Source organism: Echinops telfairi, unplaced genomic scaffold (assembly GCF_000313985.2).
Source record: "Echinops telfairi isolate 266 unplaced genomic scaffold, ASM31398v2 ScPeMD7_9;HRSCAF=40, whole genome shotgun sequence".
Taxonomy (NCBI): Eukaryota; Metazoa; Chordata; class Mammalia; order Afrosoricida; family Tenrecidae; genus Echinops; species Echinops telfairi.
This window is the reverse complement of record NW_022103906.1, coordinates 80,710,244-80,737,824: the sequence shown is the minus strand read 5'-3', so window position 1 is coordinate 80,737,824 and position 27,581 is coordinate 80,710,244. Positions and strand designations below refer to the sequence as shown.

At 41.5% G+C, this 27,581-nt stretch overlaps 1 protein-coding gene across 1 annotated transcript in view; it reads right to left on the bottom strand.

The window, feature by feature from the left end:
* Nucleotides 1-1,608: 1,608 nt before the first annotated feature.
* Nucleotides 1,609-27,581, bottom strand: part of ATAD2B (ATPase family AAA domain containing 2B) — a 173,536-nt gene continuing 147,563 nt past the window's right edge. The window contains exons 23-28 of the mRNA XM_004696060.3: nucleotides 23,073-23,195; nucleotides 18,111-18,248; nucleotides 11,453-12,136; nucleotides 8,194-8,321; nucleotides 7,745-7,873; nucleotides 1,609-5,144 (exon numbers count right to left, since the gene is read on the bottom strand). Coding sequence (XP_004696117.1) covers nucleotides 5,103-5,144; nucleotides 7,745-7,873; nucleotides 8,194-8,321; nucleotides 11,453-12,136; nucleotides 18,111-18,248; nucleotides 23,073-23,195 — 1,244 coding nt within the window. The 3' untranslated portion in view covers nucleotides 1,609-5,102. The remainder of the gene's footprint in view (nucleotides 5,145-7,744; nucleotides 7,874-8,193; nucleotides 8,322-11,452; nucleotides 12,137-18,110; nucleotides 18,249-23,072; nucleotides 23,196-27,581) is intronic.

The following is a 27,581-nucleotide window of genomic DNA, read 5'->3' as shown; positions in this document are numbered from 1 at the left end:
TATATATATATATATATATATATATATATTTAGGTAAATTTCAGCTTTCCACATCAATCAAGTCACACGGTATTAAATAAGTCTCTGCACTATGATTCCAGCATAGTTTGTTGTTGTTTTTCCAAACCAACAGCCTTACATTATTTATTGTTAGACTTGATGAAGCAAAAAAAATAAGGAATAAATCAGATTTGCCAATAAAAGTTCATTTGATCAGATGGGGACAAAGTCTTAATGCAACACAACATGATTTGAGACTGGGAAAATGCGGTCACGCGTGCCATCCCTCAGGGGGCTCCTTACAGACCCAGCTTGGTTCTTCTCCAATGTCTTCTCTTGGAGTTGTACCTGATTTTATTACCGGTTTTCATTCGAATCCATTGGGGAATGGGCCGATTCTGTTTCTGTTTCTTGGCCAGGTATCTCTTGATCCTAAAAGTCTTATGAGACGACATGGTGAAGTCGGAGCAACACCACGCTCAGGATAGCAGAGACACTGAGAGCTCCAGCACAGTTTTAAATGACTACAGAGAATAATGATTTGTATCCTCCTTCACACACACACAACTTAAGCTGGAGAATTGGCAGAAAAAAACTCCACAATAAAAAATAGTTTATTACCAAGCACGCTATTTCAATTTAGGCTCAACCCCAAGCAGGCACTCCAAGAACATTTGCTGAGTGGATAAATTAACTACGTTTTGAGAAACATTAGTAATTTAGGGTGTCATGCAGTACAAAGCACAGCAAATTCCGGGAAGGGAGGATCTAAGACTCTCAGGCCAGCTCTGACACAGGAGCGAACAAGACTTCAACAAGTGATGATGACACCACTCCAGGGCGACTGGCGTGAATGGAGTAAAACAATGTCGTGGGAAGGGTCACAATAAACCAAGAATAAAGTCTTGGTCAACTAGATCCCAGATGCTAGAAAAGCCAGACGGAAGCAAAGGGCAAATAAGATGTCAGCACTTTGCGGACAGCAGCCGCAGCCTCTTCACCTGAAGAAAGTCCCTCAAAAAACTGGAATGAAATCTGCGATGCTTCAACCCTTTGTCCTATTCAAAGCGTGCTGGCAACAACTCATGGAGGGACGCACTATGAAATAAATGGAATGCATTACCTGGTAATGTAGCACAGCCTTCCAATTAGAAAAACTACTTTTAAGAAGTAATCCGTTTGCTTCTACACAAGTCTTTAGACAGTCTTCATTTGAGATGAAGCCCGCATTTTCTGAACAGAAAAGCTTTAACCTGTGGGTCATGGCCCTTTTGGGGGTCAAACGACCCTTTCACAGAGGTCGCCTGATTCATAACAGTAGCAAAATGACAGTTATGAAGTAGCAACTAAAATAATTTTACGGTTTGAGGGGGGGAGGGTGTCACCACAACCTGGGTAACTGTATTAAAGGGTCGCGGCCTGCGGAAGGTTGAGAACCGCTGCTTTAGGTGAACACTCAGAGCTACTTAATATCTAAAGGGAACACGAAACAAGGTTCTTTAGGTGCTGAATAAACTTCAGCATGCCCACGTGTAGACCGGCTGGATTCAGCTAGTGAAGAAGCATGTCATTTGTCGCATTAACCGTAAGCTCAAAAAGAGAAAGAGACACTTTTCTTGTCAGCTTTATTCAAGTATTTCACAGCAGTTATATTACAAATTACAGTAAATGTTCAAAATTCCAGATTTTAAAAATTAAATAATTTACTTCAAACTAATGTAAAATGAAGTCAAAATGCAAAATATCAATTTGACACAATTCTAAATTAAGCTACAAATCCAAATAGACCATAGTTGATGAAGTCTACTTAATCTACAAAGTAGACACACATAACTGAAACCGAACAGGACTCCCAAAGCCTGAATAACTGAATGTACAAGATACAAGCCCAAATTCAAGCTTACATGGTGATCACAAATTATAACAACAATGGCATTCAGCTACGGGACCTGACACTGAAGTTAGCTACTGGATAGCACCCTAGCCGAACCGACTTAATATCAAAAAAAAAAGATCAGAAATGACCACCCACTCCTTAAAATTAAAATCCAGTAACCCTACAAATACACTGGCATTATGAGAAAAATCAAGTCATGAAAGGATGTTAAAAGAAAAAAATTTAATCACAGGTGAGATTCAAGTTCATGAACACAATTAACTCCACAGCCATCCATTTCAACCCTAGTGCGGTTCCATCCTCTTCAGAACAGGTCCCACGGTCCCCACGGCTGAGCAGTCACCATGGCTGTGCTGTGCTGTGGCACAGCTTACTGATCTGAGAGCCAAGTTTTACACAGGAGCTTAAACGTTTATAATGCTCACAATAGGAAATAAGAATGGAGGTCAATTTGTACATACTTTTGCCAATTCTACATAGCAAAAACTAAGAACGTACAGAAAGGCAGGCAGGATTGAGTCTACCCGGGGAATTTCATAAACTGCTGGAAACTACAGACCACCAGATGTCTGCAGAGGACGTGCAACTGGTGTCGTGTGTTTCTTCTGGGGGGAAAGGGAGCCGGAGGAGGTGGTACAGTTCAGCTCACTTCTCTCTCCTTGGCACAAGACTGTGTTCTCTGTCGACCTACCCTGTTCGAAGTGGCAGCTCCTGTCATACTGAGGTTGCCTCCTATCTCTCCGTCTGCATGAAGCTTAGATTTAAAAACAGAAAAACACTTGATCTTCTGGAAGCGTTTTTAAAGCTGAGAATAAATAAATCTCCTTGGTCAAACTCACATATGGCTAAAATCTTAATTCACTTGGACAGATTTAGTAACCTACTAACAACATTTAGTGTGTCGTTTTCCTTTCACACGTGCTGCTGTTACTTGAACAGAATCCTTCTGAATTAGAGTCGCTGGAATAAATATTTAAAAAAAAAAAAAAGTACAGCAAGAACCTGAGACTTGCAAAAAACCCTTTTACCAGAAATTTGCTACAAAAAATCTGCTACATCTTATTTCATCAAATCTTTAAATTCTGTAACAATTTCCATCAAAATACAAAATGCTAATGTATCAGACAGTAAAATAGTTAGAACTGGTATGGTGGTAATAAATATTAAAGAAACCATGAAAATCCTCCCAATAATCAAATTGGAGGTTTCAAATCACCTCCCCTTTAAATGGTTCATTAATCGCACTTGCCTACTTAAAAATACAGTGTGTCTATAAGGATAGCATCTTGAGTTACGTGACTAACTGGATACTGAGAAACTTCATTGATGAGATAGAAAAAAAACGAGGCATTTTTAAAAATCAGGCTAGAATTAGAAGGTGTAAAATGTAAAAGCAAATGCAAAGAAGCACTTAGGATTACTGCAGTAGCCTAAGGCCCAAGTGTTTTCTGCACCAGCATCCAGCACACTGCAAACAGCCGAGAGCAGGTGACGAGCACCTCAGCTTCAGCGGTAAGCGGTGGCGAGTGCTTACAGGGCTCTGTGAGCACTGGTGGTAACAAAGACACAAGCGGAGGTAACTCAGCATCTCTGCAGCAGTCCCCGACCACTGGCTCTCATTAAAACCCAAACGACATGTGTTGCATAGTGAGAAGACACAGCTGCAGCTAATGGTTATAATGAATGAAGCTATCAAGCCCATGCTCGGCAAAATTTTCTACTATTTTTTGTTTGTTTAAAAATCATCTGATTATAAAAATGTTACTTGTTACTGCACTCCCTTTGTCTCTTTGCAACTGCCTAGATTGTGTCTCCAAATTTGTAGAAAGCAAGTTTTTTTTTTGTAAAAACCAGTAACCCATAATTAATTTTAGGTAGATACAATTCATAGAAATCACTCAACAAGATCCAAAATGGGCCCCACTCACTGCACAGTTGGGAAGGTTAAGATTAAGGGAAGGGGTGTAGACATTAATACTGTGATTCAAGGACTATACCAGAGTTCTCTTGCAATTTGACGTACACAAAATGAACTTCATGAACATTCTGACAAATTCCTCTCTTTTCTTTCCACTTGGTAAGTCCTGGCTTTAAAACAAAATAAAACTATGATGATTTGCTCTATGTGAAATTCATTCTTCTCTGGGAACCCAAACATCAACAACTACAAAACTGCCCCCAACAGAACAAAGGATGGCCGGTATCAATGTCTGTTCTGGTCATCATTATCAGTAAGATTAAAAAACATGTGAGCTATTTTGTGGAGTGTGTATTATTTGTTACTCGTATGGTTTTAATTCTCAACGAGAAATACAAGGAGGCTTAAAAAAAGTGTGTGGATAAATTCCATTATTTTAAAAATCTGTCTTTCCATGAACTTTTTTGAAGCTCCCTCATAGGCCACAAAGGAAAACATACCATCTTAGTATATTGTGTGGCTTACTGAGGGTCTTGGTTGACTTCTGAGAGCAAGGCAGGCATTTTATACCAAAATATTGGCTGCCCCTTCATGACACAGAATATCAAAACGTTTCAAGATCATGTCCCCAGAAAACACGCTGTCATTTGCTACAAACAAGCCCATTCCATCTGTTTAGCCTTATCTTTCTCAAATGTATAAAAAGGCACATTGAAGGCAGTTCTAAAGAGCCTAGTCTAATTTCATCCAGTTACTTCAGTTTCCCACCAGAATATACCATAGCCAACTCTAAAACAGGTTTCAGTCCATTACCCAGAGAGCAAGAAAACAAATATGACAAAAGGGGTAGAAAGAAAGAAGAGGAAGAGAAACGAAAAACAAACAGGTCGCCCACTGTTTCAACGATTCCACAGTTAGAACTGCCCCGTCCGGTTCCTTGTTTGCTGCTCTGCACCCTCAGACGGACGTCTCCAGAGGAGGGCGCACAAGGAGAGGAGCAGACTCGAAAGCAATTTCTGTAGCACCAAAATCTCCAAGCTGTGGGGTTGTATTTTTTGTTTGTGGAAAATACAACATAGTTCTGAAGTTCTGTTTGGTTCTTGTAGGCTGGTTGGTTTCAGGTACCTGAGACGATAGCACCAAATTCAACAGAGAGAAAGAACGAGTGAGCGAGCACACTGCAGACCAAGGCTCTGCACACCATTGGTGCGATTGGGGCTTGAATGGCTCAGAAGACTGCTCGGTCAGGAGCAGAATGGAGAGGGTTAACCACTCGTCTTGAGAAGTTCATAGGAATGTCTCAAACGTGTGAACTGTTCTTTCCATCACCTAGAGGGAAGAAAACAAGCCCGACACATGTCATCTGGCAGGGAGAGACAAAAGTACCCCTCACGAGGCAAAGCTCATTCTAGTTTGACATTCTGAAGAACCTGCGAGAGAAGTTCAACTTTTGAATATGTTCCTGATTACATTACCACAGATACTCTATGTCTGCCCTGAACACTTTAAAGTGCCTTCATTTTAAATTTAGATTAATGAGGAGGAGGATGATGATGATGATAACACTCACTGAGTATTTACTCTGCCATATACTGTTAAGAAATTTATATTTTATTATGAGCCTCATTTATAGAATACTGAGGTAAAGTGGAGAAACCATTTGTGCCTGCTAACAGGTGGTGGACTGGGTCAGGAATTAAATACAGGCAGCCTTACCTCTGGTGGGCATGTGGCCCCTCTTGGCTCTGCCCTGAACTGGGCCCCAACTCACCGCTTGGGGAACAAGCTGGAGACACGAGTGCCCAGCAAGAAGAGGAAGGACGGAAGGTTTTGGGGTGAGGACAGCTGGCTGCCTCCAAGGAGGGGGTGACTGTGAGGGTGACATCGCCAGAAAGCCAGCACTGCCCAGCTGGGGGACCATGGGTCTCAGGGCATTCACTGAGGCCCCCAGAGCAAGATAAAAGCCTTCAGAGTAAGGAGGTGTACGTTAAAAAGTAGAAGGGCACTCTCCTCCCATTTCTACCCACTCCAACCAGAGCTCAGCAGGCAGGGCAGGGTGGAAGCAGTCAGGATGAGTTGCTGCCATTATCACCACCAGGAAAGCCTAGCATTGCTGATTCTGCTATTGACTGACTTCCTCTCATCACCTGGGCCCCAGTACATGAGATTTCCAAGTCTCACACGGAGAGATAGTTCACTGTGGCAGAGTATTCAACCCATTCAAACTCATGAAAACTCAATCACCTGAACAGGTTCCAGAATGTAAGAATGTAAAGAACCCTACCTGAACTCATTTTGAATTTGCTGAGACATCTTCAAAAAGAGAGACGTTTCCACAGAACTAGCAGCCTAGCAGACTAGCCTCTCATCAAAGTGTCCTACACAATGACTCAAATTGCGTCTGCTAAACAGAAGTCAGAACACACCACCTCCTTAAACAGTCACACCGACAGCACTAAGAAGCCCTAGGCTGCCATCCGCAAGGTCAGCTGCTCCACGGGACAGAAAAGACGGGCTTTCCACTCCCATCAAGAGTGACAGTCTTGGAAGCTCAAGGAGCGGTTCTACCGTGTCCTGTGGGGTCGCTATGAGTTGGCATCAACTTGATGGCAACGAGTTTGTCTTTTTTATACATGTATTATGAACATCTAGATATTTTTAAAGGATGAAAGATAATCCAAGAGATTAGTTAGTACTGACTAGTTTCCTCTGTTTGTGCTTTCTGTAATTTACATGTATACAATGACAAAATGGCTTAATAAAAGTGTAATCTGTAAAAATGTGACTACAGGAAACTTACTCTTCCTTTATTTCAAGTCCAATAATTCTTATTAAGCACAACAAAATCATCACATACATATAAATCTTAACACACTAGAAATGTTCCTTGAGAACAGGATTTTGCTTTTTTTCATTTATTTTTTTTTGGTGGGGGAGGGGTGCTCTAAATGCCATGGGCAGGATCTGGCACTGAAGATACCCAACAGATATTAATAGATGAACAATCAAATAAACTAACAAGTGAACCAAAAAGAGTCTAATTTAGTCACTTAGCCGTTTAGTGGGTAGACAAGGGATTATATTTGCTTCGATGACCATGAAACACAGAAGTGGGACTAATGATATAAATTCCATGAACTCTTTGAAGGCCCCTAGTACCACGCTCATTAAATCTATAAGGGAACCCTTTCTTATGGTGCAGATCTGTCTACAAAGGAAACGGTCTGCATCTACAGAGTCTAAGCAAAAGGACAACCACCTCTTGATATGGGTATTTTGCAGAACCAGATCAACTGGAGTCAGATATATTTAAGCTCTCTTCTAACCATTCATGGTGAAGCAAATGCCTGCGCGGATTCCTCTGAGCAGCAATGGCTGCCCTGGGAACAGTGGACAGGACTGCGAGGCCCTGCCACCTGCAATAGGACCAAGAGATACACTCAGCCGGCGGTGTCACTAATGAGCAAGGTGAAGAGGAATGTGGCTCACTATTCTGAGTGTATCAAGTCCCAGGGGTGATGCAGGGGTTAATGTGCTCAGCTATTAACAGAAAGATTTCAGGTTCAAGACTACCCTTAGGAGCCTCAGGAAAAAGCCCTAGGGATCTACACCTGAAAAAGCAGCCACGGAAAACCTTAGGGCACACGGTTCTACACAGACACACTTGGGGTATCCATGAGTCTGAATCATCTCAATGGCAACTGGTTGTTTGGAGGGGTGAGCCTGTATATGTGCCAACCATGGCCACCGTGAATTTCTGTGGTTTGGCATACTAAAAAATCCCAGGTAAAAGGCTTTATTTTTCTGACATAATGCTTAATGATTCTTCTCATCTAAATCTTCAGAGCATTATTTTTTCTTCTTTCTCTTTCCTTGGGGTAATGAAAGCACATACTTGCTTATTCTGAAGACCAGAATGAACAACTTACCTCTACAAGTTGTGATTTGTCATAGTCTTTCCGATGACGGTAGATGCACTGGCTAAGAAGAGAATACAATCGCTCCAGCTGGTCAACTGTCAGATGGCTGCTTTTATCTACCAATAAATCAAGCAAGCTCTAAGAAAAATAGAAGAAAACAAGTTTTACTTCAATGTCAAACTAAAACCCTATTTTTGAAATGGCTATGTAATCGGCATTCATAAGGCCATGACCTAGCGGTGATGCCTGAGTTCAGAAGAAGGTAGAACTTCGTTTACTAAGTCCCAGACCATTCCCTCGCCCCCTCAAATGCCACAAAACCCTTTTAGTAGAAGCTCTGAGGCATTTCTAGTCTAGGTTGCAGCAAGATTTTAAAACTAGTTTCATTCAACTGCCTTCAGACATATTCAAATCTCTTTCCACTCATTTTAAACTGGATTGGGAATCACTAGGCTTACCTTCAACCTCTCGCGATCAACTATAAGAGGGGGCACAGGCTCAGAAGGCTCTTCTGGAACCAGTTCCAGGCTTGTTGGTTTTGCCTGTTCTAAAATTAACTTACGATATTTCTTTACTTTAGAAGCACCTACAATTTGGGGTAAGGGAAGAAAAATAATCAATAGCAAGTAAAAGTTAAGAAAAATCAGGCATAAACAACTATATTTATGTTCTACTGACTACAAATTGTTAAAGGAATGAGGAAGGGCCATATGTTTTCTTTAATTGGTGGGGGTGGTGGTTAAGAAAGTAATGCAAATTAATGAGAACAAAACCACAGCCATGAAAGCCAAGGCATACTAGAATCTCATCTGATAAATATTTTCACTAAAAGAAAGATAAAGGCAATTTTCATCTTTAAGTACTGACATATAAACCAGCCTCTCTGGTTTTTGGGGTTCTTTTTACAGTTTTATTGGCATAAAATTTTCATATCATACAACTCAATGGCTCAATCATATCAAGAAGGAATTGTACAATCATTACACAATCAATGTTAGAACTTTTTTTTTCATGGTTAAATCGCTTTTAAAATGAGTTGTGTAATCACAATCAGTTCTAGTGCCCCCTCCTCCTTCCTGCATACAGTGCTCCCCATATCCCCTCACCCTCCCTATTTCCCACCCCCACTCCTACACATCTCCTATAAACCCTTGCATGGTTTATTATATCTATGCATCTACTCCTTCCATGCTCCACAAACTGGAAAACCTAGCAGAAACAATAAAAAACAAAATAAAGTGGTAAGGATAAAATAATAATATAAAAATACAAATACAAATAATGAGTAAGAAAGAAAAGACCACTATCAATATTTCAAAAACCAGGGAAGAAATTTTTATCATGAAACAAGCAAGAAATACTTGCACCTAAAACAAATTTAAGTTGGGTCACAAAGGCGGTCCACTGACCAAGTATCAAGTTCGATTCAGCATAATCAAGATTACAATGATCTCTATTTGACAGTAAACAGCCTCGCTCTCTTTATGAGAGGCATCAGTTAAAGGTTGGGAGCGTTCAGAATTTAAAAAGGTAGCAATGTAGAAAAGCAGACACTGACACAACGTGGAGTCCGCTCGCCTACACCTCTGCCCCCATCTAGAAGATTCCCCGCAGCATGCCTGAAGCCACCTCTTTTTCTTTGTTCTGCTACAGGGCCTAACATTCTCCTAGAGATTGAGCTGGACTTTTCACAACTCATTAGATAGGTATAGTAAGGCTAGTGTGCTGTCTTTCTTGCCTTCCAGTGAATCAGTGAAAGTGAATGACTCTCTTCCTAAGGTCTGGGGGACAGCAGGCACTCGGAGAGCATAGGCATGTTGAGGAGAGTGAGCACACTTTCACCACCAGACATTTTGAGGGGACAGTCCTCGTGGCCCCTAAGCCCTGTGCGCTTCAGAGAGGAGGCTGAGGGGAAGGAGCACAGTGACAGGCTGGGTGGTTTCAGAACCACAGATAGGCGCTGAGCCATGCCAGGGACACTAGAGAGAAGCCTCCTCCTCCCTACACCAGTCCTCTCCCTCCCAAGTCTTCCTCCTTCTCAGCAGTATGAGCTAGTCTGTAGATACACAACTCAAGAAGCAAAATGCTGCCTTTAAAAATATATGCTACACTGATACAAAGGGAAAATGTTGCATTTCAGGCAGTCTTTACAGCATGTGGACTTTTAAAATTCAACAAATAGATGCTAGTGACTTTGTTAAGACTAGTTTGCTCCTGTGATTACAGCTACGGACTTCTTTAGGCCCGAGAACTCAGATCGGAACCAGGGCACTGGGAATGCTCCTCTGACAATTCCAAGTTAAAACTTCAAGTAAAGCTTTTTACACGACAAGTGATCTTAATGCTCCTGCGTCACCGGTTAGCACAATATTAATTTAAATATTTTGGCAAGCTAACTGAAATCTTACAGCCAAAGAGCATGAAACAGACTCCTTCCCTCATATCCATTTTACCTCTTTAACACCTTAAATGTCTCCCCTTCTCCCACTCTGCGCCCTTCTCTACTTAACGCTAGCTTTAAAATTTGGACTAAATTACAACCCAGAATAAATACTGCTCTTAAAACTATTTTCTATTATTAAATATTGAGATAATGAGGAAAAAATACTCCGCAAGTAGCACTGCTGGGCTGTAAATCTCTTTCTTTATTCCTTAAAAGAATTAATTCTAAGATTTGGAATAAAACTTTGCTTCTTCTTAATTCTGCTAGTGGGCTCAAAAAGAAAACTGGCAGCAAAACCCCTCCCACCAAGTCCAAACCCCAACCATGGGCCCCACACAGTCTAGAGGGCAGGAAACATTTCTCAGATCACACAGTGATCCTGGTAAGAAATGCATATGGATCACGAAGGATCTCCAACTCATTCCAGATTAATTTCAGCAGTAACAACAATAAGGACAAACAAAGAGGAAGCAGAAGCCCACGGCTCCTCGTGTCTGTGGCTTCTTGACAGGATCCCAGAGCCACAGGAAGTGAAGGGGTGGCATGGTGCTGATTCTGTGAGGACAAGCTAAGTTTGACAAGGAGAACTCTGCTTCTTTCCTTACAAAACCAAGGGGCCTCTTAGATCAGGGACCCTCAGGTGCAACTAACATCATGTGCCTGGAATGGATATACCTTAGTATGTTCCTGGGACCATAAGAGGCACATTAATATACATGATTTATTTAATCCCAACAACATCATTCTTCGACATGGGGGTGGGGGTGGGGTGTCAAATACGTGACTAGCTCAAAATGGCATGATTATAATGAACAGATGTGGTAATTTAATCTAGGTTGATATAACTCTTCCTTATAAATTATACTGCTATTAACATCCAAGCCTTCTCTGCCTATTTCACCTCACCTTGATAAAGCCTTCTAAAATTCCACCTTCTTAAAACCTATGGATTTACTCAGCATTTAGTCATAAATCCTGTAGAACAAGGGTGACAATCAGGCAGGAGGTGGGAGAGCAATGCATTCTAGACTCCCACTACCCTGAAGCTTTCTGCAAAATGCATTCTTAATGTGCACACTTTTCCAGGAAAAAAAGGGTGAGAACTTTTAACAGATTCTCAAGGGGATATAATTACTCATCGATCACTGCTAGTAAAAAGAATAAAACATACAATAATAATCCGTGGCATTACAATAATTCTGGAGCTCACGCCTTCACAGAAGATGACATATATAAATCTCTTTATTATTAATATGTATATTTATGGGCACTACCTTCTTTATCCATTTCTGCATCCTTGGCCTCCACAGCAGAGCCCGGCTCTAACTTCCTGGAATCGCTACATTCCAGTGCCTCTAGTTTCTCAGGATCGTCTCCGGGATTTTCGTGGGAAGTGTCTGGTTTTTCTTTTGAATGGTCCTCCAGTGGGGTCTTTTGTTCGGAGCTACATTTCTCTCCACTATCACAGGAAGAAACGCCTTCAGCTTTACCATTCTGACACTCCAGAACAGGAAGCCCATCCAAACTGTCCGTGGAGGCCTCACCGTTCAGACAGCTTCCTTTAGGGAAAGGCTCTTTCCTAGAGGGCTGTTCTGGGTTTAGAGAACCGCTGCTGTGCACGAGCAGGGATTCGTTTGAACTCTCTTCCGTGGAGGCAAAGTTCTCTTTCGTGCCTGCTCCGTTGTTGAGCCTCTGTCCCTGGTCCATGTCCATGATGTCACATGACGACTCATCATTGGTCATGGATAAGTCTCCAGTCTCTTCTCCATTTTCCTCATGGCAGTCAGTGCTTACCTCAAACTCTCCACCATTCTCTAGCAATTTCCTGTCTTCTGCATGGTTCTCATAATCTGCAAATTTGGTATCCTCTTCATCTTTTTTCAAACTGTTGACTTTTCTTTTCTTAATAATTCCTTTACCCCACTGTGACCGCCTCCTTGATTTTCTCCGAACCCGAACTGTTTTACATGGGGGGAGAAGAAGAAGAAAAAGATGTATAGAACTGAGTATACAATAGGTGGTTTACAAAGGTTTGTTAGGTGGGAGCTAAAAGAAAGTAAGCCCATATTGATGTAATAACACACACAAACAAAAACTACCATAGGTAGTCGAGTAGTATAAGCCAACCCAAACATCAGCCAAGGCACCTAATTTTACCACAAAATTTTCATTAAAAATGTGTTGAAAAACTCAGCTTACACTTGAGTATATATGGTACTTTGCCTTCGACATCTAGGCTGATTAATCCTCACAATTTACAGCTGGAAAAGCCATGAAATCAGGGAAAGACTTTGTAGAATGAAAAAATTTCTTTTGTCCTTTTAAAAAATTTATTTATGAGTTTGTGGGAGAAAGATGAGGTTTTCTACTCCCATAAAGAGTTCAGTCTCGGACACCTAAAGAAGCAACTCTATCCTGTCCTTGAGGGTCACTGCGAGTCAGAATCAAAACAATGTGAAGGTTTTAGATGAGTTCACTCAGTAATACTACTTATTACCATAGAGTCTGATTTTTCCCCAGCTGTTGCTAGTTCCCAGCATCCAGGGGTCAAGCATATAATACACACAGTTAGGGAATGACCACATTATTTGGGCATATGTGAGAAAATTAAGTCTTCTTTAAATCAAGATAGCAATAACAACAAACCACTGAAAATAAAAATCCAGTCAGTTAAGCAAAAAGGGAGCCCTACTAAAGTGGTAGGAACTATTTACTCATAGATATGAAAGGAAACCACTTGAGCTGCAGCCCTCTCACTTCCAGTGTCTAACCCTTTAAGGCAGAGTACAACAGCCCGGTGGGTTGCAAAGGTTGTACTCTGTAAGGAAGCAGACCGCCACTTCTTTCTCTGATGGAGTCGCTGGTGCATTCAAATCACTGATCCTTCCGTGAGGAGCTGGCCACATTTACCACTGTACCAACAAGGATCCTTTCGTTTACATCAGATAGTGAAAATAATCTTTACACAGACTTTGGAAGAAGAGTAATAGGTATTCAAGCCTGACTTGACGGAAAAGAGACAATGCATGGTTTCAAAACCGAGAAGCTCCCCACACAAAAGCATTTTTTAAAACACAGTAAAACCTGCAAAAGCCGGAGTCTGTCTAAAGTGGAAATCTGTCCGAGAAGGAAAACTTAGCACTCTTCCACAAAAGGGCAACAGGAAAGTGGTAAGAAGGCAGCTCGCACAGGTGGAAACCTGTCGGGCTCCGAAAGCACGTTCCGGGTCTCCTGGAGTTCACTGTGTAAACAGGAGAGCGCCAAGGACAGAGTCCTCAGGTCATAGTTTAAAATTGGTGTTTTAAAATAACCACGCTATTAATTTCCTCTGATATTTCTTTATGTACCATACAAAGGGGAATATGATTTTATGACCATACTTGTTTGTTATACTCACACCTGCCTAATAGAAATTTGTAATCTATCAAGCGTATAATGTTTAAATACTTCTTTGATTCTTTCATCTTTAAATCCATCAAAGTATTTATAAAAAATGGGGAAATTTCATCTACCTCTTAAAGGTTTCTAAAATCAATTCCAAACTTCAAGCGACTAAATCAATCTGGATTGAAATACATTTTCCTTTCAAAATTATGATATCAATGGAACCATCGTTTCATTCCCCCCTTATTCATTTATATTTTTTAAAGAATTTACAGTATCAGAGCTTCTAACATAGAAAAGAAAATTTCCGCATGAGTTTACTGTTTAAAAGCTGGTGGGACCTAGGGAGGTACATGAGAGTCAAACATAAAGAAGGAGAAGGGGGACAAGTGGAGGGAGAAGCAGGGTGGGGAGAAACTGAGTTGATGATGGGGGTGGTGGTCACGGCACTGGCCCACTCAGGGGAAGAGTATTGGTTGTGTCCCCACAGAACTGGAACGGGCATACAGACCCCATCAGGACACGCCAAACCAGAAGAGCAACGTAACACGCGGAGGAATCCACAAAGAGACTGGACCATACGCTGGCCCTAACCAGAATTAGCCCGACCTCCACCATGGAAGGGAGCACCACAGAAAATGGAAATAGATCGTCTGGTGTGAGACAGGAACTGACCTACCACACCACACCCAGAAGGAAGCTGAAGCAAAGGAAGGAGGGGGAAAGGAGCGGAGCACAACTGGGCCCACCAAGCTCAGAGGACGATAGCCCAGCTCAGAGGGCCCAGTGTACAGAGAGGACCATATAGCGGCCCCCACAGCGAGATGCGACATCCTGAACTGACTCATGGCCCTGCACGGGACAGCACCGGAGACACAGTGTGGGATGGGCGACAGAGCTGACCCCACCACACTGAGGCAAAACACTGGGGGCGTGCAATGGAGCAGCAGGGAAGCAGAGCAAGGAGATACCAAGGGAAGACAAGCGGCCATCTAGCCCAGAAGCAACAAAGCCCACATGGAAGCAGCACACCAACATGTGTGATCATGAAGGGCCGAAGGGACCAGGCTTCAAACACCAAAGGCGGGGAGTAAAAATCATATCATTGTCAATGAGGGTGGCACGTGATCCAATGCCCATCTCTAGACAACGGGACATACATTGCAGAGGGGTAGTGGGGAGGAGATGAGTCACTTAGGGTTCGGTATAGCAATAATGAAACCCACAACCATCCTCTAGTTATTAAACACTTCCTCCCCCCAACTACCATGACCCCAATTCTGACTTGCAAACCTGGTTAGACCAGAGGATGCACAGTGGTACAGATGGGACCTGGAAACGCAGGGAATCTAGGACAGATGAACCCCTCAGGACCAGGGGTGACAGTGGCGATACCAGGAGGGAAGGGGAGGGGGGGGTGTAGAAAGGGGGAATCGATCACAGGGATCTATATATAACCTCCTCTCTGGGGGATGGGCAGCAGAGGGGTGGGTGAAGGGAGACACCGGGCAGTGTAAGATAAGATATAATAATAATTTATAAACTATTAAGGGTTCATGGGGGAGGGGGGAGGGAAAAAGGAAAATGAGCTGATTCCGGGAACCCAAGAGGAAAGCGAATTTTGGGAATGATGAGGGCAACAAATGTATAGGAGTGCTTTACACAATTGATCTATGTATTGTGATGAATTGTAGGAGCCCCAATAAAATGATTAACTTAAAAAAATTTTTTTAATTAAAAAAAAAGCTGGTGGGAAGAGTTGGGAGATGAGCATTCATAAGCATTCCACTAAATATATAAAACATGAATCTAGTCCATACTAAAGATGAAAGAAAAATGTTCACCTTGCTCTCTCTCTAAAAGGTAGAGCTGTTAGGATTCTACTGCCTGACAAGTTACTCCTAAAACTGCAGTCTCCCTTACTCTCCAACCATGAAGGTGAGGGATGGCTTTTTCTCTCTTTACCACATCAGGCCACACTAGAACAAAAGGGGGCTGGGCTTTGTTCAGGAAGAGGCAGATCAATGACTCTACATGTGGTACATGGGGCCGGACCAGCAACCCTTCAAAGCAAGATATCATTGAATGTTTCCATTCTGGCTAGTAACAGGGAAAATGTTCTTTTTCTTTGGGAGGTAGAACTGGATTTCCCTCTCTTACTACAGTATTATTGCTAATAGTTAATATAATTGGGGTAAAATAACAGAAATTGGTCATATAAACGCCAGGAGAGCAATGATATTAGCTTTTTTTTATTCACTGAGCTATCTCCATAGCATCTGGCATGTGGTTGGAGTGTACAATTTGTGGAACTAACCTTTAATATACTACTTCCTTTTTCAGAAGTGCTCTGTGTGAAAAGCCCATTTAAGGACAGAATCTTGAGAGTCAATTTTTATGGCATCACTGAGCTTTTCTCTAAAATTAAGCCCCAAGAACGTAACTCTCCCTTTGGGAGATCTAGATTCATACTTTAGGTAAACTAATGTAAAACAGACAATTAATGTGTCACACATGCCACCTACTGGTAACAGAGAACAAACTCACATTTGTAGATTAAAAGAACTTGTTTAATATTTAAATAAATTTAAACTGCTTAAAGCCAATATTCAGTACATATTTGCATCAGATGCCACGCCTGCAAAAAAAAAAAAAAAAAAAGGCTCCAAGGTTTAAATTAGTACCATGTGGCCTAATCCAGATCATGTTCTGCTGTAGAAGCAGTCAAACTCCTCCCCATCGGTCAATTCTGACTCCCAGCAGCAGCACTGTGAGGCAGGGAGAGTAGACGTGTCCCATACGGTTTCCAAGGCTGGAATCTCTACAGAAGCAACTGCTGTAACTTTCTCCTGCAAAGCAGTTGGTGGGTGTTGAACCACCAATCCTTCCATTAGCAGCTGAGCACTTAACAAGTGCTCACATTAAACAAGTTCTTTTAATCTTAACAAGCTGAGCTCCTTTTAACAAGTGGGACAAATAGTTTTAGTATATCCAATGTCAGAGAGTTTAAAGTACTGTTGATCTGACTTTATGCGAGTACAGGCCAACTGCGAGCTACAATCCACAAGATGTTGCTTTGTACAGATAGACTTCTTAATTGGTTGAGTTTCATTTGCACTGAGCATGGGGGTTGGTGCTAAAGGAAAATTTACTGTATCATTCTTACAAGGGCAGACCCTGGCCTATCAGATTAATATCTGTCATATTACTACAAGGGGAGCATTGAGGTACTAAATATATGGTAGATCTAGGTCCCCTTTCAGTGGACGGCCACTAAGCCAGAGGTCCCACCCAAGGTCCAATGGCCATCCTTTCCACAGTCTTGGGCAGCCATCTTTTGCTTTCTCTCCCATCAGGGACCTTCGGCCCTAAGTCCAAGGGCTACAGGTAGCTTTGAGGTAGAGCCTGGTTCATTCATTTGGGTTTCCACGTTGAGTACTTCTGGTGTGGCCCATGTTCCCTGTAAGGTCTGCAATTAAGGTCATTCTTGTGCTTACTTCATGGTGTGGTTCACCAAGGGTTGAGTAGAAACTTATTCAAAGTGTCTATCTGGGACCTTAAACCTGGTTTTGTTCTCCCCTTAGGTTTCTAGGACAAATAGTTTTAATAAAGCAAATATTCCAGTAAGCCCTTAACACTTTCTCACATATGAATGCCACTTATCAGAAAGAGGGCAAGTTACAAAGAGAGGGAGTATGGCTCACTTATTCAAATCCAATGCCACGGGTGAACAGACATATTCAGGGCAGCTTTATTGACAGTTGGAGCAATACATCACTTGCGTACCAAAGAGCAGCAGGCTTTCTTCCAAGGAAAGCTACCATCAGTTAAACAGAAAGATTATATTAGAAAGATCTGTGTTTGTTAGCATTTTCTTTTAGACATTTTATAGATCACCATAAATGAGGGGAAAAAAGAAGAAAGCATAGAACACTGAGCTGGCCCCTCATTTAAATACATCTTGCCTGAACAAAACCAGACATAAAAAGAGGGGAGGGCAGATTTTAAAATTTGAACATAAATTATTCACTCAGAAAAATCCACCTCCTATGGCAAAATCAACCATTCTCACAGGAGCTGCCAATTTCCACCATCCGTCAAGAAAACACCCTGTGTAGCATAAAAGCAGCAGGGAGGAGCTGAAGATATTCACACCTGGTTCGTTAACAACCCTCATTGCTATGCAGTCAACGCGAACGTTCAGCGAGCCTAGAGATAGATAGAACTGCCCTGACAGTTAACTCTTCATGGAAGTAGAAAGCCTCGTCCTTCTCCCACAAAGCAGCTAGTGGTTTGTAACTGCTGTCCTTAAGGTTCACAGCCCAACAAGTAACGACTGTGTCACCAGGTCTCTTTTCAGTTTACAGCAGGGCTGGATAAAATATGGCATGGGGACTACAGAAATACATATATTCCCGAGTCACGTCTGCAAAGAAGAGATGAGAAGCGTGCTGGGCGAGCAGCGGGGCTGCGCTCTGTCGAGTCAGTTCTGAGCGAACCTGCAGACTCCCCGAAGCCCGGCCTCGACAACAGGGCCTGCATACTCACAGGCACGTTGACTTGCAGAGTGGTGCCCGGCGTCCATGAGAGTTCTCTGTTTGTGCCGAAATGCCTCCTCAGCTCTAGTTTCTGTCTTCCGAGCTCCGCTACCATGAGGATTTATTTGTTCTGCTGTTACCGATAAGCCTGCAAGCAGAAGATAAGCAATACCTATTGAAATATTCCTAGCTACATAAACCAACAAGGTTAAAAAAAAAAGTCTAAAATACAGAACTGAGTTTTAAAGTCATTAATTCTACTTGAACAGTTTGCATTTCTGATGGAAAAATAGTGTCTTTTGTTTTGAAATGGAAAGAAGCTAGATATAAAACCATAAAACAATTGGGCAGGACCTGTTTACATTTAATCCTCAATAATGGCCTATGTTTACTCATTTTCATTCTCAAAGGGAAGATTTTCACATCACCATGACCGTGGGACAACAAGCTATATAATGTGACAAAGTGATGATTCTTGCCATCTTCTTGTGAGTAGGTGTTCCAGTGACCTGCATCCTAGTTGCCTGCCCCACCGTACTGCAGGGGGTTGGTTTTCCTGGACTGATCTTCGGTTTCTTAACTATAGATGCTTGTTTTTCTGAGGGCTCTCTCTCTTTCTTACTCTACACAACTGCACATTCTCCCACAGAGTATCATTATACCAACAGTTTCTATAATCACTCCTCTATCGACATCTTTAGCCCAAACATCTCACCCATGTATCCAATTGTTTACTTGATACTTCCAATTGGATATCCTAACACTAGATCATATTCAAGTTAGTACTTCATCTTTCTTTAAAAAAAAATATTATCTACTCATTCAATCGGGAATCTGGCAGGCAATTTGGACTTTTCCTTCGTCACAATGGCCCCTCAACCCTCCAGTTCAATTCATTCTCCCTTTCTCCAGTCCCACCTCACTCATTAAAACCCGAGACTACTACAGTGATGTTCCCCTCAGCAATTTTATCGAGGTACAGTTAATAGTTTACGTAACATGAAAACCACCCATCTAAATGACGGTTTGTGCTTTCTGAGCTAACAGCGGTGTGCAATCATCACATCAGTTACTTTAGAACACTGTTCAGGAAAGCACCAATCTAACAAGATGACATCACAGAGTCCACAGATGGATATATTAACACTGAATATCAATGGCCTGAACTCAGGCATCAAAAGGCAGAGGCTAACAGACTGGCTGAGGAAACATAACCCATCGATCTGCTGCCTCCAGGAGACTCATCTCAAGCTTGCAGAAAGCACCAATCTATTCCGTCTCCAGATCTGCCTCTTCTGGCCATTTCCAGTAAACAGAATGATCAAATATGTGGTCTTATGAAGGCTTCTCTCACTTAGCATATTTTTTTCAGCTAGTCTTTATTGTAGCGCTTATCAATGCATTGTTCTTTTTAATATACCATCATGTGGCATACTATCTTTTGTTTATACTGATAGACATTTGGGTTATTGCCAGTCTGTTTAAGGTTACTGCTATTAACATTCAAGTGGGTACATGTTTTATTTCTCTTAGGTTCTAAAGAATGGAATTGCTGGTAAATGTTTAATTTTTCAGGAACTGCCAAATTGTTTCCCAAGTTGGCATATTAACCAGACTTTTATCTCCCAGCCTGGCTGCCAAAGCAAGGGGACCAATTCAGTCCACTTCTTAAGAGTCCTTCAGTGGCTCCTACTAACTACAGGAGTGGGCCTCACACTTCAGTGTACACAAAAAAACCACCTAAGCATTTGGGTAAATGGAGATTCCCTGGCCTTATTATGCTCAGAGAATCTAATTTCTAGGTCTACACTGATGTGGGAGCCCTGGTAGCATAATGGGTTAGGCATTTGCAAGGTCCGCAGTTCAAAGCCACCAGCTGCTCCCTGGGAGAAAAATGAGACTTTCTACTCCTGTAAAGACTTAACAGGGTTGGAAACCCACAGGGACAATTCTACTCTGTCCTATAGAGTCACTCTAAGTTATAATCGATTCACTGTTGGTGAGTCGATTGGTTTGGTTTTGACACCGATGTAGTAGGCACTCACATTTTGGAACACACTGACCTACAGAATAACATCCCAGGTCCTTGGTATATCACTCAGATATTTATTGGGAACCTGTTATATAAGACGGGGTCTTTTTTTTTCTTTCTTAGAATGAGTGAGTGAGTGAGTGAGAGAGTGAGTGAGTGAGTGAGAGTGAGTGAGTGAGTGAGTGAGTGTGAATGAATTTTAGAGAGAGAGAGAGAGAGAGAGTGAGTGAGTAGGTGAATGAAAGTGAGTGAGTGAGTGCAAGACAGGGTCTTAAGGATTCAAGTAGAACCATGATCAAGGCATTCAAAAGACAAAAGAGAAAAAGACACAAACACAGAGAGAGACCAACACACAAGAAAACGTCACGTGCTATGAGGACCAGCAGATGGTCACGATAGCCCGCCTGCAGGATGGAGAAGAAAAGCTTCTCCATAATCTGGATGGAGGTCCTAGCCCAGCTCACCTCGAGTCTTATCTCCAACCATTCTCTGCTCATTCACACCTTTCAGCCTTTAACCTGAGGGAAAGTCTAAGTCCTGCTACTAGGTTCCATACAGGCACAGTTATTCCAAACAAAACATGTCTAAACATGTCTGCAACCAGTGGAGACAAATTTGGTCAGTAATATGAGGGGGCACCCCAAAAAAGCCAGAATTATTCATTTTTTTTCAAAGTATGCATTCAAATTTTTTTCATAAAACAACCTTATCACCTTCTAAGTACTCTCCATGGCACTCGATACATTTGTCAAATCTGTGACTCCATTCTTGGAACTATTTTTCAAATTCATCTGTTTGGATGGCTCACAGCACCTGCCTCGTTTTTTTCTTCACCTGTTCTAGGTCATCAAGTTGCTGTCCTTTCACATCCCTCTTCATACACAGAAACAAAACTCACATGGAGCGAGGTCAGCTGATTAAGGTGCATAGGGTAAGAGAGGTATGCTGTTTTTTGCAAAATCTGGCACTGAGATAGCAGCATGAGCAGGTACATTGTCATGGTGGCAAAACCAGTCCTCCATTTGCCACAAATCAGGACTTTCTGTTGCACCCTGGTACATAATCTCCAGAACTTCTAAATAGAAAGCTTGATTAACCTGGTGGAATTAAATTCCAAATGCACTATGAGTCAATATTTTTATCCATTCGGGAAATTGATGGACGTCCAGAATGAGGCTTGTCATCAATCAACATTTCACCTTTTTTGAAATGAGAAAACCACTTGTATACTTGAGTGTTTCCCATTGTGCTGTACTTGTAAAGCTGTGTTCAACCATCACAACAGTTTGTGCCGCATTTTCCTAAACGGCATGCTGTTCTCTTAAATCAGCCATCACAAAAAAACAAGATTCGAGCCAAACTGCTTGAAAAAATTCACTGTGACCAGAGAACCTTCCCAGGCAAGGCCACTGGGTGCACTACTCAGAGTGAGTTGCTTGATGCTCACTTAGAGGGGGTTGCAGGTGAGTGGGAGCTGTGTACGACAAAAGCTCCACCCAGGGGAACTTTTTTCCAGTTTGAGGGGTACCCTCTTATACACTTCTCTTAATCTTTTTAAGGTGCCTTCAAAAGAAAACGCACCGGCTTCCTAGGGGACCTGTTGGACTAGTTAAATTTAATAAAGGGAAGCTAACTCAGAAGGTTAGGAAGATTACTTTTGGGGATTCCAAAATGGCTATCATGATAGATCTTCTCATAGGACAGGACGATCATGGGGCTTATTATGAAGTAGTTTTGAGAAAATTAAAAACTGCATTGGTGAGAAAAAGGACAAGAAAATTGTGCCTATGATTTTTTTCCTAACACAACAACGCACCTGCTGCTCCTTCTTCAAGGGAAGTAATTGCTGTCCTTTAAGAATTTAGTTGGGAAACCTTACTCCATCCATCCAACAGCCCAGAACTGAACCCTTCACTTCTTTTTGTTGGCCAAACACAAAGAACACTTCAATGGAACACAATATAAGTTCCTTGAGCATGCCCACACTGACATTTTGACACAGTGCTGCTCAAAGAGCGCAACATTTTTCAGGAATGGGTTAGAGGGACAGAAACACCACCTCCAGACGTGTACAGACCTAAGAGGAGGTGGTGAAGAAACAGTACACTTTTATATTTTTGCTATCAAAGAATTCTATTTTATAGTAATACTTTTTTGACTTATCCTTAAATACACTATTGTTTCTGCTTCCTCTATCCCTGTCGTTGCCACTCTTTCCCTCATCCACCAGGGACAATACTCTATATGGACGCTCCAAATGCCAGTGAAAACAGGTCCCATCAGGTGTCCTCGCTGTGCCTCGGTATGTATGGTACTTGGTTTGTCATTTCACTTGGTCCTACTGAAGTGAGAATTCCTCAAGGGTAGAGATACAAATTGAATGAACAAGCCACATTTGCTAATTGTGTGTTTATAGTAACAAAATTGCAACTAAAATTTTAATGGGGGAGGAAATCAGTACTCCTAAAAACTTATTTTTAAAGTATCAGGTTTTAATGAAAATTTAAAACCCATCAGATATGAAAGTTTAAAGTATAACGAAATGTTTAAATATATTCTTGCAACAGATATTTCACTAAGAAATACTTTGCCTCTGTCATTTGCACTGCCTTAAAATTTTCACAGAAAGAGCTGCTGTGATTTGCCGTAAAGTTGATAATGACTCGGGCCAGACCACTTACTCATATAGAGTATAACTGTCCCTCAAGACCTCTGGGGGATTTCAACCACCAACCTTTCTACTAATCAGGTGCTTAATCAGCTGCACCACCTAGGGATTCATGGTGCATATGAGTAACAGAAACTGAGGTTGTACCTCAAAATCCTTCTCCATATATGTTATTGTCATAATACCAACAACCTTAAGAAACACCATTCAATGGTTCTTGATCTGATATCAATAGAGTAGGTTTCAAGTGCAAGTTCATATCTGAAACTTACCTCTTTTTATTCTTGCTTCCTTAATTTCTTCACAGAGTTTATTAAATTCAGGATCTAATTCCGCTGCAATGATAGCATGTGCAGTGTCCTTCAGAGTACAAGCCCTGTGCCTAATTATCTTGTCTGTTAAAAAAAGACGGTATACATTAATTACAACTACATGAGACAATGTTCACAAAGAACATCCCGTAAAATAAAAGGACACAAACATTTAAATATGTCATTGCAAAACATATTTCATTAATGTTCATTAATGATGGGCTAGAAAACAACAATCTCCTCAATCAAGTTGGTAATTTTCTAAAAATTGCACTTTTAAGAATATCAACGTACTAAGCCTTTCAAGCAAGCCTCAAAAGAAATATAACTTCATTAAATTTTTTTGGAAACCAAATGTTGACTACGAAAACCTACAGGATATTGAAAGCTCTGGTGGCATAGTGAGTGGGCTATGTATGGGGTTGCTAATCATAGGCTGGAGGTTCAAACCTACCAACTGCTCTTCAGGAAGAAAATGAGGCTTTCTACTCCCATGAAGATTTAGTCTCAGAAACCCACAGGGGCAATTCTACTCTGTCCTATAATGTAGCTAGGAGTTAGAATTGACTCAATGACAGTGAGGTTTTGTGAGGTAGAGTATTGAGGTGGGGGCCAAACCTGGAAAGGGCTCTCTGAAGAAGATATGCCATTTAATACATTGAGATTTAAAACATACATTGGAGGAGTCACTGAAATAGTGGGGGAAATACCAACGCAGCCTCAGGAAACACTATGTGAGATTAAAAGAGAGTTTGGGAATTTCACAAAAAAGATAGAAGACATGTGTGGCTAGAACACGCTAAGTAAGAGGGAAACTAGAACCAGACCATATGAAAAGGATTTTAGATTATATCCAAAGAGCAATGAGTAGAAAAGAAGTAAGATGGTAGGGGGCTGGAGTAGAAGGGCAAGGAAAATAAAATAATTCTAACAAACAACTTTAAAAAAATCACTCTGCCTGTTATTAGGAGACTTGATGGAAGGGATGGTTCACTAATAAAACCAAGAAACACAATCAGAGGCTCTTTTTTACCTTTCCCCCCACTGTGACCTGTGAGAAAGGATCGGGAACTGCCGTGTGGCAGGAAAGGAATGCAACCACTCTGAAACACACTGGAAGCTTCTATATGGCCCAGCTTCACACAGTCAGTGTGGGGGCGAGGCTTAAGAAGAAGCTCTAACTTCTTGCATGAAAAATGAGTGAATGGGAGTACCATTTAAAGAAGATGTTTGTAGGCCACTGGACATCCCCTTACAGAAGGGTGTCGGGGAGGAGACGGGCCAGTCAGGGTACAGTGTAGCAAGGATGAAACATACAACTTTCCTCTAGTTCCTAAATGCTTCCTCCCTGACCCCGCCTCCGAGCCCCCTCCCTACTGTCATGATCCCAATTCTACCTTACAAATCTGGCTAGACCAGAGGATGTACACTGGTACAGATAGGAACTGGAAACACAGGGAATCCAGGACGGATGATCTCTTCAGGACCAATGGTGAGAGTGGCGATACTGGGAGGGAAGAAGGAGGGTGGGTTGGAAAGGGGGAACCAATTACAAGGATCTACATGTGACCTCCTCCCTGGGGAACGGACAACAGAAAAGTGGGTGAAGGGAGACGTCGGACAGGGCAAGATATGACAAAATAAAAATTTATAAATTATCAAGGGCTCATGAGGGAGGGGAAAAATGAGGAGCTGATGCCAGGGGCTTAGGTGGAGAGCAAATGTTTTGAGAATGATGAGGGCAATAAATGTACAAATGTGCTTTAACAATTGATGTATCTATGGATTGTGATGAGTTGTATGAGCCCCTAATAAAATGATTTTTGAAAATCTAAATACATAGCTTTGAAAAGGAAATTCTGTGTTCTGAGCTGGGCAGAGGGTACCCCCTCGTTTATCAGCATAAACAGTCCCGGTAAATATTTGAATTTAACTTCTATTGACATTAACATGTAACAAAGAAATACATGAATTATAATGTCAATAAAACTGTTTAATAAAACTTTAAAAAAAACGTGTGGCTATGTTCAGTTTAAAAACAAACAAACAAGCTTCATTTACAGAACTAATTAAATGAACTAGCTTAAGGCTTCGGCCATGTCGTCTGAGTACAATTCACTGGCATAATTCCTAGTTATTGTCCATTACCCCATGTAGTCATCATTCCCCTTTTCCTACTCATTTTAAACAGTATATGATTATGTGTACGTGGTGTGTGTGTTTTAAGTCATTCCATAGATCTCCTTTGCTGGTGTATGAGCTTCAGGCTCCTGCTTGCACAACTCCAGGTTCTCTGGAAACTTCAACGGAGGCTCCCCTTAGGTGGTTCCTTCTCTGGCTGTGATTAGTTGTGTCCTCAGCACTCTGCTGAAAGCCAGAAGAGGGCCTTCTGCAGCTGTTGTCATGCGTGTGCTGCACAGGTTTCTTCTTCGGAAAACTGCCGAGCGCTTTAGCCACTGTGGTCTCCCTTGGGTATTCCCTCCCTGTGCCACCACCTGGAAACGCTCCAAGAAAACGCAGTGTTCGGCTTGTTTATGTCTCATCTTTTAGGGGCATTGTCCTTCACTGCTTTATAATTAATGACTTAGAAATGATTATTGCATGTATTTTGTTCAGGGTTTTTATTTCATGTTAGAGTGTAAACCCAGTCCTTTGCCCTTTATTGTGACCAAAAGGAAAAGCCCCTATGTCTGGAAATATTATTTGAAAGCCACACAAATGGCTGTATAACATTCCAAAGAAGGATGTACCTTAGTTACTCTAATTATTTATTGTTAGAAGTTTTAAGATGGCTTTATATCTTACTACTTTACTTACTTTACTGGTGGCACAGTGGTTACACATTGGGCTGTGCTCCAGATGGTAAGCAATTCCAAACCACTGGCAGCTCCGAGGGAGAAAGAAAGACAGGGCTTTCTACTCCTGTAAAGAGTTGAGGTCTTGGAAATTCACAAGGACAGTCCTACCCTATCAGACAGGGTCACTAAGAGTCTGTATCCACTTGATGCCAGGGAGATTTTTTAGAGAGCTTGAGCTACATTTACTTGATACAGATAAAAGCTACAATGCACATCTTTAGAAGCAGCGACACTGGTGAACTAATACTATAGTATTTTCAGCCCACTCTGTCTGACCCCAGCTTCTACAGAGGTTAGATGAAATGCAAAACCATGTTGAAGGCACATTACCTCTTCCTCTACAGTAAGTCAAGGGTCAATGATAATTTATGCTTTGCTTTTTTTTTAAAGCACACTTCTCCTCTTCCATTCCACTGTCCATTAAATAAAGGTTAAGAGAATGAAGACAAAATAAAGGGGAAAAAACAGCAAACAATCCTTAAAATTCTCCACTGCTCTGAAGAACAATAAAGTTATTCTAAAGAGCACCTTTTATTTGATGGTAGACAAGTGCCTATCTTAACTCTTTTCAGTCATTCTTAGCTTAGACCAGCACCTGAGATTATACACAGTACAGAATCATAGACTTAAAGACTATTAAAAGAGATACCCATAATCATTACTGGTTCTTACTCCTTTTCCTGAGGGGGAGGAGAGTTAGTAAAAATGGGCTAGATTGACAAAATAGTAATTTATCAATTATCAGGAAAAAAAAATTTATCAATTATCAGAAGTTCATGAGGGGAGGGGGAGCGGGGAAAATGAGGAGCTGATATCAAGGGCTCAAGTACAAAGAAAATGTTTTGAGAATGATGATGGCAACAAATGTACAAATGTGCTTGACACAATGGATGTATGGATTGTGTAAGAATTGTACGAGCCCCCAATAAAATGATTTTAAAAAAACAAAATAAATAAAAGTTAGAAAATGAATTATATAAAAAAAGAATGGGCAAGAAAAAGTACATATATATGCATGTATGTATGTGGTTGTATGTGGTTGTTCAGAGACTCTCACGAACTTGTCTTAAAATGCTTGCTTTCATAAAAGTGCACAAATAGAAGCTACACATTTAGCAGCTATTTTCACTTTGTCTAATGCTTTATGGTCTCAAGATTCTCCAAGTTTAAGAAATATGAAAGTAACATGAGACCAACCTCACTGCCATCCAATCCATTCCGACTCAGAGCAACCCTGTGGGGCAGGGTGGAACTGCCCCCATGAGCTTCGGAGACTAACTCTTCATGGGAGTAGAAAGCCCGTCTGTGATTGTGCAGTGAGCAGACCAACGTGTAAGCCACTACACCCCAGGGTTCTTTGTTAGCACGCCGAAAATTAAATGTAGTATTCGAACGGATGCTTGTTCTTCATCTACTTACTTCTCTGATTCCCTACCACGCCAATGAAAACCAGAAGCCATTCTCATCTCTCTCAGTCATATCTGACTGGGTGGTCCCTAAAGCCTCCATATTTGATGTCTTCCACTGCCATTGCCAACAGAGGAAAACAAAGAGAACCTTAACTTGTCTCCTAAACTCCTTCGCACCACTGTGTTGAGGCTACTGATATTAC